The 13,571-nt window shown below is 34.7% G+C and overlaps 1 protein-coding gene across 1 annotated transcript in view; it reads left to right on the forward strand.

Moving 5' to 3' along the window:
• Positions 1–13,571, forward strand: part of DNAH12 (dynein axonemal heavy chain 12) — a 276,436-nt gene that overhangs the window by 76,257 nt on the left and 186,608 nt on the right. Inside the window, exons 16-19 of the mRNA XM_036266455.1 lie at positions 2,958–3,083; positions 3,992–4,126; positions 4,988–5,181; positions 5,731–5,974. Of these exons, the coding sequence (XP_036122348.1) occupies positions 2,958–3,083; positions 3,992–4,126; positions 4,988–5,181; positions 5,731–5,974 (699 nt within the window). The remainder of the gene's footprint in view (positions 1–2,957; positions 3,084–3,991; positions 4,127–4,987; positions 5,182–5,730; positions 5,975–13,571) is intronic.

The raw sequence follows: 13,571 nt of genomic DNA on the forward strand, positions 1-13,571 counted from the left end.
CACCCAAGGACATTTTTGCATTTATCTTCAGATAGAGCAGGAGGGAGGGAGGGAGGAAGAGAGAGAGAGAAACATCGATGTGAGAGAGACATATCAACTGGTTGCCACCAACGCAACCCCACCCGGGGCCAGGGATGAACTGTAACTGACGTACAGTACCCTTAGTGAGAACCGAACCTGGGACTCTCTGGTCCGTGGGCCGACGCTCTAGCTGCTGAGCCAAACTGGCCAGTGCTACCTCCATTTTAATTTCTCATAATATTTTATAATTTTCTCTGTAGAGGTTGTCCACATCTTTTGTTAGATATATTTTCAGGTACTTAATATCTTTTAATGTTATATTAAATTATATTTTTAAATGTTTTCATCTTATCTTTGTTACTTGAATACAGAAATACCATTAATTTATATAATTAATAGACTTTATATTTTAGAACAGTTTTAGATTTACAGAAAAATTGAGCAGATAGTACAGAGTTCCCATATTATACACACACACCCATGCACTCAATTTTGTCATTATTAACATCTAACATTAGTATGGTACAATTGTTAGAACTAATAAACCAATATTGATACATTATTAACTAAAGTCCATAGTTTATTCATATTTCCTTAGTTTTTGCTTAATGTCCTTTTTCTGACGTAGGAACTCATCTAAAATACCACATTACATCTAATTGTCATGTCTCCTTAGGCTTCTATAGGCTGTGACAGTTTCTCAGACTAACCTTGTTTTTGATGACCTTGAGAAGCTGGAATTTATTTGATGTTTTTCTCATGATTAGACTGGGGAAGTTGGGTTTTGAGAGGAGGATCTACAAAGGTGATGAAAAAAATGCCATTATCATCACACCATATAAAGGGTACATATTATCAACATAACTTAATCACAGTTGATGTTGAGCTTGATCACCAGGATGAAGTCGTGTTTATCAGGTCTCTCCACTCTTTTTCTCTCCATTTCCATGCTGTCTTCTTTGGAAGGAAGTCACAATATGCAGTCAATACTTAAGAACTGGGGAGTTACGCTCTTCTCCTTTAGAGTAGCATAGCTACATCATTTATTTGGAATTCTTCTGCATGAGAGATTTGTCTCTTCTTCCCAACTTATTAATTTATTCAATCATTTATTTATATTGGTATAGACTTAAGGATATTTATACTCTGGGCTATAATATAATTCAAAATTTATTTTTATATAAAAATTAATATCTATCACTAAACTTTTTTTTTTAATTTATTATTATTATTTAATCCTCACCCAAGGATATTTTTCCATTTATCTTCAGAGAGAGTGAGAGGGAGCGAGGAAGGGAGAGAGAGAGAAAAACATCGATGTGAGAGACACGTCAATTGGTGGCCTCTTGCACAACTCCGACCAGGGCCAGGGAAGAACCGTAACTGAGGTACATGCCCTTGGCCAGAATAAAGCCCATGACTCTTTGGTCTGCAGGCAGATGTTCTAACCAATGAGCCAAACTGGCCAGGGCAACCTTTTCTTAAAAAAAAAAAAATGTTTTAATTGATTTTTTAGAGAGAGAGAAGGGAGAGAGAGATAGAAACATTGGTGTGAGAGCAAAGCATTGATTGGCTGCCTCCTGCATGCCTCCTACTGGGGAGTAAGCCCACAACCTGGACATGTGCCCTGACTGGGAATTGAATCTTGGGACCTCTCAGTCCTTGGGGTGATGCCCAGTCCACTGAGCCACACCAGCTGGGCTAAACTTTTTCTTAATTAAAAATTTTCTTTATATATAAATTTTAAAATTAAAAAATTATTTATTTCTCCTCTTAATTTTAATAGTTTATCAACAGATTTTTTTGAAATGTCTTCACCTACCATTATATAACTTGCAAATAATAAGAGTTTGATTTTGTCCTCATCAGACATTACACATTTCCAAACCGTTATTTTCTTTGCCACAACAGACTGGCTAAGGCCTCTGCTACTATGCTGAATAGCAGACATCTTGATCTCAACCTCTAAGGGAAAGCTTTCAAGGATTCATTATTAAATATGACATTTTCTGTAGATTTTATAGGTACCTTTATCACATTAGTAAGTTATCTTTTATTATATATTTTAAAAATTATTATGATTGGATGTTGAATTCTATCAAAAACTTTTTTGCATTTATTGGGATGATCATATGCTTTTGTCCTTTTTTAATGTAATTAATTACTGGAATAACTATTAGGTTATAGCTCTACATAAAATATAATACATATATCATGCATTTTGCACTATATATATTATATATATAATGTACATATATATAATATACATATATATTCTATATATCTTAAACCAAAAACCTTCAATTCCCCTTTGAATTTATATTTCAAGTCTTAAAAATTATAGCACCACATATGTATCAATGAAAGCTATAGGTGGTAAAGATACTCAACTTCTCTACTCAGGTAAATCTGTTGGTTTTAAAGTTTATTTTTTCCTTTGCCATTCACCCCTAAACTCTTTCTGGACAGTTGCTATATACTAACGGTAGGCAAAAAAAGTGTTAATGTTACTTACTTTGCAAAACAAAATAAAAGTTGTTAACTCTTTGTCACCAAAGATTCAAAAATCAAATACATAAGAATAAAAATATAAAATTCTTAAAAATAAAAAGTAAAGGTTTGCTGCATATTTTGGTCACCTTTTTCAGTCATGTATAAGGAGGAACAAGAGTACCTTTATGTTAAATCATCTGCAAGTAAAAACTTTTTTAAAGCTTTATTTTCTTTATAGAAGTCTGCAATTGTGTGTTATGAGGCCAAATAAAAAATCTTGCAGCTCCTGAAATACCCTTCTGATTTGGGTGATATGAAATATTAGTTAATCTAAGTCAAACTAAAATTTTAAAGAATATTAGAAATTGTTGTTGGTTCTTCTCTTTTTCATATTGCCTTGAATTTTCTATATGGTGTATCATATATGGAGTTTCTTTTTGTAGGAATCCAAACGCCGAATGAGTTACTTTTTAGATGTGTTTCTATTTCCTCAAGAAGATTTAGCTTTGAATTCAGCTGTCCTTATGTGGCCTTGGAAAATTAATCCCATCTTTGATGAAAATGATGACGTAAATATATTTTTCAGTATCTATTTTATATTCTAACATTTTAAGCACAGTGTTTATTTTATTTTCATGCATGGTTGCTGTCTACCTTTAAAAAGTAACTTCATGTGTCAATATGAGTTTGGGGCTAGCAACATTTATGGCCCTGCAGGCTTAAAGACAGGCTGTTAGGTTTAACTCAGAGTCTAAGAAGTGAGACTAATGTTAAAGAAGTCAGAACTGTTATATAATTTTATAATAATAGTAAGCACTGCACTAAGTGCTTTCCACTTATTAAATCATTTAATACTCACAGAAATCCCAGGTAATCCCCCCCCACACACACACACACATAATAGATGAGAAAAATAAGTCTCAGAGAAGTTAAATAACTTGTGCAATATCACAGAGATGAGAAGTAGCAGAATCAGGATTCTGAATATAGTTTAGATTTTGAAAAAGCCCTAATATAAACCAATTTTTTCTAAATTGGTAAGTGAGATGATATTATAGTAATGAAAAGTCAGATAAACTAAAGTTTTAATCTAGATTTAGACTTTTATGGTTTTATGACATTGGAAATGCCTCTTAACCTCTATTAGTCTAAATTTCTTCATCTCTGAAATGAGAATGATAATACCTGTGGTAATGCAGGCAATAAATGGTAGCTCTTTAATTATTATCTCAGAATTGGTAAAATAGTTAAAGTATCTGATTAATAAATAAAAATTGTTACAGGCACTTTGGAAATCTAGGAAAATTTTTCTGTGTGGTTTATTATTCTTTGCATTTTAATATCAGTCAATGTTTTATTTTTACATTCAATTTTACTTCTCTGATAGTTATTATTACTATACAAAGCATTAAGATTTCTGATTTGATAACTCCTTTGTAACAAAATAATTAATATGATTAAATTGTCTTTTTAAAAGCTCATGGAGATTGCTAAACGTAAAAAAGAAAATGAACTAATAGCCAAGAGAGAGAAACTAATTTTGGAAATAGAAAAGGAATCACGCCGCATGGAAGAGTTTGCAGAATTTGCAGAACTGGACCGCATGCAACAGGTCTGATGAATATATAAGACAGTAGCTATGGCTGGCTCATAGATTAATACAGGACATGTTTACATAAATTTAAAAATACATGTCCTGCCCTGGCCAGTTTGGCTCAGCGGTTAGAGTGTCGGCCTGCAGTCCAGAGAGATCCGGGTTCGGTTCCCGCTAAGGGCACGTACTTCGGTTGCAGTTTGTCCCCGGCCCTGGTTGGTCGTGTGGGTGGCAGCCACTCGATGTGTCCCTTCACATCGATGTTTCTCACTCTCTCTCCCTTCCTCTCTCTCTCTCCCACTCTACCTGTACAAAAAATGGAAAAATATCCTCAGGTGAGGATAAAAAAAAAAATACATGTCCTGGCCATTTTGGCTTAGCGGTTAGAGTGTTGGCCTGCAGACCAATGAGTCATGGGTTCGATTCCAGTCAAGGGGCATGTACCTTGGTTGCAGTTTGTCCCTGGCCTGGTTAGGGTTGTGCAGAGGCAACCAGTCAATGTGTCTCTCTCACATGGATGTTTCTCTCTCTCTCTCCTGCTCTTTTCCTCTCTCTCCCTCCTTCCCACTCTATCTGATGATAAATTATAAAATATCCTTGGATGAAGAAAAAAAAAAAAATACAGAGAAATGTGTGCTTACTATGGCAAACAGGGGCCTGATTCTTAGGCCTAGAACTGGTACTATTTATGTGATCTTTTTTGTGACTTAGTTTTCTAAGATTTAACCATACTTTTTTCTCTCTGTCATAGTAATGTTGTGAAGCTGATATTTACAGTTTCTATATAAATGCAAGGACATAGCTTATGAAGTAGTATATAATCTTCTTTTTATAACATTACTTGGATATTTCTTGAGATAAAAAATTATTTGCTTTCAGTATGTGACCGATGTAAGACAACTACAGAAACGTATTCAAGAATCTGAAGAAGCAGTTCAATTTATTAATAAAGAAGAGGAACTTTTCAAATGGGAATTGACAAAATATCCTGAACTGGATAAATTAAAAATTAACATTGAGCCCTATCAGAAGTTTTTTAATTTAGTTTTGAAGTGGCAACGAACAGAAAAACGGTAATTTTTGGTAATGTAATAAAAATTAAGCGAATGATATAAAAGGATTTATAGAGTGAATGTATGGTGATTTTGGGGGGGAGGGGTATTGTTGACTGTTTAAAGTAGGACTTATCAGTTAATTTGAAAGAGAACCAAATATCATATAGGAGAAGCATCAAATGTTGCTAAGCTTACTAATACATGTAATATCTAAAGTATCACTTAGGTTTTCCAGAGCTGATTCATTTTTTAATGCAATTAATTAATTTGACAAGTATTCACACCAAAAATTAGAAGTATGGAGTCAAATCTGCATTTTATTTTGATACTGTTAGTTATCCATTTAAAATATGATCCATATTTTAGCCATGCAGCATGGCCGAAATGATGGTTTTAATCTTGTATCACTGCCATTAGCTCTATCTGTGTGACTAAGAAAAGCTGTTAACTACTCCTGCCCTCACTTGTTTCTCTTGTAAAATGAGAAATCTAGGCTATAGAATCCCCATGGTCCCTTCAAACTCCAAAAGTCTCTGAGTTTAATACTATTTTTTTCTTTTAATTCAGGTGGATGGATGGAGGGTTTTTGGACCTTAATGGGGAAAGCATGGAAGCTGATGTAGATGAATTTTCCCGAGAGATTTTTAAGACACTGAAATTTTTCCAAATGAAACAAAAGAAAGACTTACAAGAAAAAAGAAAGTCAGTGAAAAGACGATCTCTGAGTGAAGAGAAAGTTGATGAAGAACCAAAAGAGAATCCTACTGTGACTATGTGCTCTACAGTAATGGAGAACATAAAAGTTTTTAAGGTATGAACACACTTAATGATATTTTAGAAAGCTCTGGTAGAGCTCTTCACATCATCAAGTGTTAATGAAGAGAACCAGAAAGATTTGGAAGCAAATCTAAAAATAAATCTAGAAAACTTGATCTTTTACTAAATCTATGCTTTATTCTTTCCTGATGAAGTCATCAAAATCAATTTCTTCATAGAACAATGCTTGACAAAGATAAAAAACTAATAATGACTAGCTACAATTTATAAAGAGGGTAAAAAATTAATAGGACAGACCAGTTAGCCTATACTAAGGGCAGCCACACAGGGTAGCAGTGAGCTAGGAAAGTTTTGAGGTCACATTACCTAGGTTTATATCATTATTCTATGCTTGGTAGAGACATATGTAGCCTCTTGTACCTCAGTCACCTCATTTATAAAGAGAGGATAATACCAGTTTTATGACAGTTAATATTGCATCCAGCTTCTCTAAACAGTAGTGACAGTGGTTGTAACAGTAGTGCCACATTTCTTTTTCTATTATTTTTTTAATCCTCATCCAAGGATATTTTTCCATTTTTGTTTAGATAGAGTGGGAAGAGAGGAAGAGAGAGAGAAACATAGATGTGAGAGGGACACATCGACTTATTGCCTCCCACACGACCCCAACCAGAGCCAGGGACTAACCACAACCGAGGTACATGCCCTTGACCAGAGCCGAACCTGCGACTCATTGGTCCACCGTCTGATGCTCTAACCGCTGAGCCAAACCAGCCAAGGCTGGTAGTGCCACGTTTCTACAGTCAATATGCTTGAGTGCCAACTCTGTGATGGGATTTTGAGCATTGTTCCTGTCTGTGTCTAGCACTCTGAGAATCCATGATCTGTATGAATTTTTTTCAAGTAACTATTTAAAATTATTTTCAATATTTAATGTAATTGTATGGTTTAAAAATATATAGAAAGATATATCTGAAAAGTCTCCTTCCAAAGTTTTTCACCCATGGAACTTAGATTATCGATGTTATTACTTTCTTGTGTATACTTGCACAGTTATCCTATACATATAACAATGTGAATATATATTTTTATCCTTTCATCTTTTTACATAAAATATAACACACTATAGGTATTACTTCCCCTGTTGTTTTGATTAATTTGTCTTGGAGGCCTTTTCTCATTGTATATAGAGCTTATTCATGCTTGTTGAACAGTTGAATGGAGTTAGTCTTTTGTTTCCTATCCAGCCTCCTAAGGAGGTGCTCGCTACATAGGTTGGCAATACTACTCTCAGCTTCTTCCATGGGTGAAAATATAATGAATTTTTAATGAAGCTAAATTTATTCACTTTGAGAGTATGTCCTTCTACTTTATAGATGTTAAAGTTTTATTTATTTAACAAATATTTATTGAGTGACTGTTATGTTATATCATGTTCTGATGAAAACTGGAGAATATGATGGCAAGCAAGAACAGATGATAATAATAATAACTGGAAGATTAAAACCAAAGTCCTTAATAATTCAAATTAAAAGTTGGATATTCTGTGGTCCTCCAATTTAAAAAATACTTTATTAAATTATTATTTACAAAAACAAACACATTACTGGCACACAAAGATAGAAATAAATGTGTCAAATATTTTATTCTACTTATTAATTAATGAGAGAACCAGTAAGATGGTAAGTCTGGTTCAAAGAGCATTTGAGGATCTGACTATTTATAGACAATTTAATAAAGGAATGTTATAAAAAGATTGTTAATATTAATTGGTTGATACCATACAGGACAATATACCATAAAAATATGTCATTATACCATTTAAAGTATCTTTTTGATTAAGCAGAAATTACTTGCATCTATACTGGATGAAAACCTATAAATTAATCTGCAAACTCTGGGACTTAAAGTAGTAAACAGTGATTTGAACAAAATATAGTCTTTCAACAGTTGAATTTTCCTTAAGTGGCCCTGTACCTCATATGACATTGAAAGAACATGCCACATACCTTTCTTTTTTCCTTTTCCCTATTAAAAAAAATTAATTATACTGTACATACAATATTAAATTAGTTTCAGTAGTTATACAACATCATGATTCTTTATATAATATAAGTAATTACTGGGGCTGTACATTATATCCCTGTGTCTTATATTATCTTACGACTGGAAGTTTGGACCTCTTACTTCTCTTCACTTTTTCACCCATCTCCACCCACAGCCTCTCTGGCAACATTGGTTTCTTCTCTGTATCTGTGCCTGTTTCTGTTTTGTTTTCTTTGTTCATTTGTGTTTTTATTTTTAATAGAAAATATGTTTATTAGTTCATTAATTTTTGTTATAGATGTTTCTTCTTTTTCACCACAGACACCCTCCTCCCTACCCACCCCCCAAAGCATTGTTGTCTATGTTCATTGGTTACATATATATAAGTTCTTTGGTATATCTCATCCATCCCCCACGCCCCCCTCCTCGGAGGTTTGTCAGTCTGAACCATACTCTTTTCTGTGTATCTGGGTCTGTTTTGTACATCAGCTTTTTTTGTTCATTGTATTCCACAAATAAGTGAGATCATGTGGTATTTGTCTTTCTCTGATTGGCTTATTCCACTTAGCATAATACTCTCCAGGTCCCTCCATGTCATCTCAAAGGATGAGAAATCTTTCTTACCCTGGCCGGTTTGGCTCAGCGGTTAGAGCGTCGGCCTGCGGTACAGAGAGACCCAGGTTCGGTTCCCGCTAAGGGCATGTACTTCGGTTGCAGTTTGTCCCCGGCCCTGGTTGGTTGTGCGGGTGGCAGCCACTCGATGTGTCCCTTTCACGTCGATGTTTCTCTCTCTCTCTCTTCCTCTCTCTCCCTCCCACTCTATCTGTACAAAAAATGGAAAAATGTCCTCAGGTGAGGATAAAAAAAAAAAAGAAAGAAAGAAATCTTTCTTTCTTACAGCTGCATAGTGTTCCATTGTGTATATGTACCACAGCTTTTTTATTCACTCATCTATTGATGGACACGTGGGCTGTTTCTAGACCTTAGCAATTATAAATAGTGCTGCTATGAACATAGGGGTACATATATTCTTTCTGATTGGTGTTTCAGGTTTCTTGCGATATATTCCTAGAAGTGGGATCACTGGATCAAATGGCAGTTCCATTTATAATTTTTTGAGGAAACACCATAATATTTTCCATGTTGGCTGCACCAGTCTGCATTCCCACCAGCAGTGTAGTAGAGTTCCTTTTTCTCCACACCCTTACCAGCACTTGTTTGAGGATTCGTTGATGGCAACCATTCTGGCAGGTGTGAGGTGATACCTCATAGTGGTTTTAATATGCATCTCTCTGATGATTAGTGACATTGAGCATTTTTCCATATGTCTCTTGGCCATTTGTATGTCCTGTTTGGAGAGTGTCTATTTAGGTGCTCTGCCCAGTTTTTTAATTGGGTTCTTTGTCTTCCTTTTGTTGAGTTTTATGAGCACTCTATATATTTTGGAAATTAACCCCTTATCTGATGTATCATTGGCAATTATGCTCTCCCATATAGTGGGTTCCCTTTCCATTTTGTTGCTTGTTTCTTTTGCTGTGCAGAAGCTTTTTAGTTTGATGTTGTCCCATGAATTAATTTTTTCCTTTGTTTCTCTTGCCTTAGGCATTGTATCAATAAAAATTCTGTTGCGTGTGATGTCTGAAATTTTGTTGCCTACATTTTCTTCTAGGATTTTTATGGATTCACGAGTCACAGTTAGTCTTTTATCCATTTTGAGTTTATTCTTGTGTATGGTGTAAGTTGATGGTCTAGTTTCATTTTTTTGCATGTAGCTGTGCAGTTTTCCCAACACCATTTATTTAAGAGGCTGTCTTTACTCCACTGTATGCTCTTGCCACCTTTGTCAAATAGTAATTGAGCATAATGTCTTGGGTCAATTTCTGGGTTCTCTGTTCTGTTCCATTGATCTATATGCCTGTTCTTGTGCCAGTACCAGTCTGTTCTGATTACAATGGCTTTGTAGTATAACCTGATATCCAGTATTATGATCCTTCCTATTTTGTTCTTTTTTTTTTTTTTTTTTCAAGATTGCTGTGGCAGGGGAAGCAAGGGGAGAGGGAAATCAGTGGAGGGAAAAGGAGAAAAATCTGTAACAAAAATAAATAAATAAATAAATAAATAAATAAATAAATAAATAAATTAAAAAAAGATTGCTGTGGCTATTTCGGGTCTTTTTTGGTTTCATATGAACTTTTGAAGTATTTGTTCTAGTTCTGTGAAATATGTGTTAGTATTTTAATGGGGATTGCTTTGAATCTATAGATTGCTTTGGGTAGTATGGACATTTTAATAATGTTAATTATTTCAATTCATGAACAAGGTATATGCTTCCACTTTTTTATATCTTCCTCTATTTCTTTTTTCAATGACCTGTAATTTTCTACAAATAGGTCCTTTACTTCTTTGGTTAAGTTTATTCCTAGGTATCTTAATTTTTTTGCCACGGTGATAAGTGGGATTTTTTATTTAGTTTCTCTTTCTGTGAGTTCATTATTGGTGTATAAGAATGCCGTTGATTTTTTGATGTTAATTTTGTATCCTGCTACTTTGCCAAATTTGTTTATTACATCTAGTAGATTTTTAATGGAGTCTTTAGGGTTTTTTATGTACAATATCATGTCATCTGCAAATAATGACAGTTTCACCTCCTCCTTTCCCATTTGGATCCCTTTTATTTTTTCTTCATGTCTAATTGCTGTGGCCAAGACTTCCAGTACTATGTTATATAAGAGTGGCAAAAATGGGCATCCCTATCTTGTTCCTGTTCTTAAGAGAAATTCTTTTAGTTTTGTCCATTGAGTATGATGTTGGCAGTAGGTTTTTCATATATGGCCTTTATGATGTCAAGATATGATCCTTCTATTCCCACATTGCTGAGTGTTTTTATCAGAAATGGGTGTGCTGGATTTTTTCAAATGCCTTTTCAGCATCTATTGATATGATCATCTGGTTTTTATCTTTCATTTTGATTATGTGGTGTATCAGATTTATTGATTTGTGAATATTGTGCCAGCCTTGCATCCCTGGGATGAATCCCACCTGGTCATGATGAATAATTTTTTTGATGTATTGCTGGATCCGATTTGCTAATATTTTGTTAAGGATTTTGGCATCTATGTTCATCAGGGATATCGGCCTGTAGTTTACTTTCTTTGTAGTGTCTTTATCTTGTTTTGGAATTAGAATTTTGCTGGCCTCATAAAATGAGTTTGGAAGTATTCCTTCTTCTTGAATTTTTTGGAATAGTTTGAGGAGAATGGGTATTATTAGTTCCTCTTTGAATGTTTGGTCAAATCCTCCATGAAACTGTCCAGGCCTGGGCTTTTGTTTGCTGGGAGTTTCTTGATTACATCTTTTTTTTTAATCCTCACCCGAGGACATTTTTCCAATTTTTGTACAGATAGAGTGGGAGGGAGAGAGAGAGAGAGAAACATCGATGTGAAAGGGACACGTCGAGTGGCTGCCACCCGCACGACCAACCAGGGCCGGGGACAAACTGCAACCAAAGTATGTGCCCTTAGCGGGAACCGAACCCGGGTCTCTCCAGACCGCAGGCCGACGCTCTAACCGCTGAGCCAAACCGGCCAGGGCTCTTGATTACATCTTCAATTGCTTTAGTTGTTATTGGTCTGTTCAAGTTTCCTATCTCTTCCCAGTTCAGTTTTGGGAGACTGTGTGTTTCTAGAAATGTGTCCATTTCACCTAGGTTGTCCATTTTGTTGGTGTCTCGCTTTTTTTTATTTTACATATGTGAAATCATATGGTATTTGTCTTTCTGTGTCTGGTATCTTTTACTTAGCACCATACCCTGTAAGTCCATCCATGTTGTTACAAATCCCAAGATTTCCTTTTTTTCACTGCTGAATAATATTTCATTTCTATATGTATATATCACCTCTTCATCCATTCATCTATCAGTGGATACCTAGGTTGCTTCCATCTTGGCTATTGTAAATAAAGCTTCAATTAACATTATGGGGTGCACATATCTTTTTGAATTAGAGTTTTTGTTTTCTTTAGATAAATGCCCTGAAGTGGAATTCATATGGTAGTTCTAATTTAAATTTTTTTAAGAAAGCTCCATACTGTTTTGCATAGTAGAAAACTAATTTATAATTTTACCAACAGTGCATGAGGGTTCCTACTTTTCCACATTGTGCCTATACTTATTATTTGTTAACTTTTTTATGAGAGCCATTCTGAAAGTTATGAGGTAATATCTCGTTGTGGTTTTGATTTGTATTTCCCTGGTGATTAGTGATGTTGAGCATCTTTTCATATGTCCGTTGGACACCTGTATGTCTTCTTTGTCTTTTCAGGTCATCTGACCTATTTTTTTGTTGTTGTTGTTAATCCTTACCCAAGGATTTTTTTGTTGGTGTTGTTAATCCTGACTCGAGGATATTTTGCCATTGATTTTTAGATAGAGTGAAAGGGAGGGAGGAAAGGAGAGAGAAAGAGAGACATTGATGTGAGAGAAACACATGAATTGGTTGCCTCCTGCACATGCCCCAACCAGGGTGAGAATTGAATCTGCAACCCAGGTATGTGCCCTAGACTGGGAATCGAACCGTGACCTTTCAGTGTTTGGGCCAATGCTCTAACCACTGAGAAACACTGGCCAGGTCCCACTGCCCATTTTTAGAATCAGATTGTTTTTATGTAGAGTTTATGAGTTCTTTATATATTTTGGATTTTAACCTCATCTCAGATATGTCATTTGCAAATATCTTGTCCTATTCGGTAGGTTGTCTTTTTGCTTTGTTAATGGTTTTCTCTGCTGTGCAAAAACTCCTTAATTTGATTATTTGTTTATTTTTGCTTTTGTTACCCTTGCCTGGGAAGATGTATCCAAAAAGTTGTTGCTAAATCTGATGTCAAATGTTTACTGCCTGTTTTCTTCTAGGAGTCTTATGGTTGTATGTTTTACATTTAAGTCTTTAATCTGTTCGGAGATTATTTTTGTATATGGTATAAGAAAGTGGTCCAGATGAATTTTTTGCATGTATCTATCCAATTTTCCCAACACCATGTATTGAAGAAAGTATAGTTTCCCCATTTTGTATTCTTGCCTACTTTGTCCTATATTAATTAACCATATAAGCAAGGGTTTATTTCTGGGTTCTCTATTTTGTTCCATTGATCTATGTGTGTTTTTGTGATAGTATCATACTGTTTTGATTATTATATCTCAGTAGTATAGTTTGAAATAAGGCAGCATATCTCCAACTTTGTTCTTTCTCAAGATTGCTTTGACAATTCCAGGTCTTTTGTGGTGTCATCTAAATTTTAAGAATATTTGTTCTAGTTTTGTGAAAAATGCCATTGGTATTTTGATAGGGATTGCTTTAAATCTGTAGATTGCTTTGGGTGGTATGGACATTTAAAAATATCCTTTCAATCATGAGCACAATATATCCTTCCATTTATTTGTGTCATCTTCAAATTCTTGCATCATCTTATAGTTTTCAGAATACAGGTCTTTTATCTGTATTTATTACATTTGGTTACATTTATTACTAGGTCACATTTATTTCTTGATTACATTTCTTGGTTACATTTATTCCTAGGCCTTCTATTCTCTT

Source organism: Molossus molossus, unplaced genomic scaffold (assembly GCF_014108415.1).
Source record: "Molossus molossus isolate mMolMol1 unplaced genomic scaffold, mMolMol1.p scaffold_m16_p_18, whole genome shotgun sequence".
In the NCBI taxonomy this organism is placed as follows: Eukaryota; Metazoa; Chordata; class Mammalia; order Chiroptera; family Molossidae; genus Molossus; species Molossus molossus.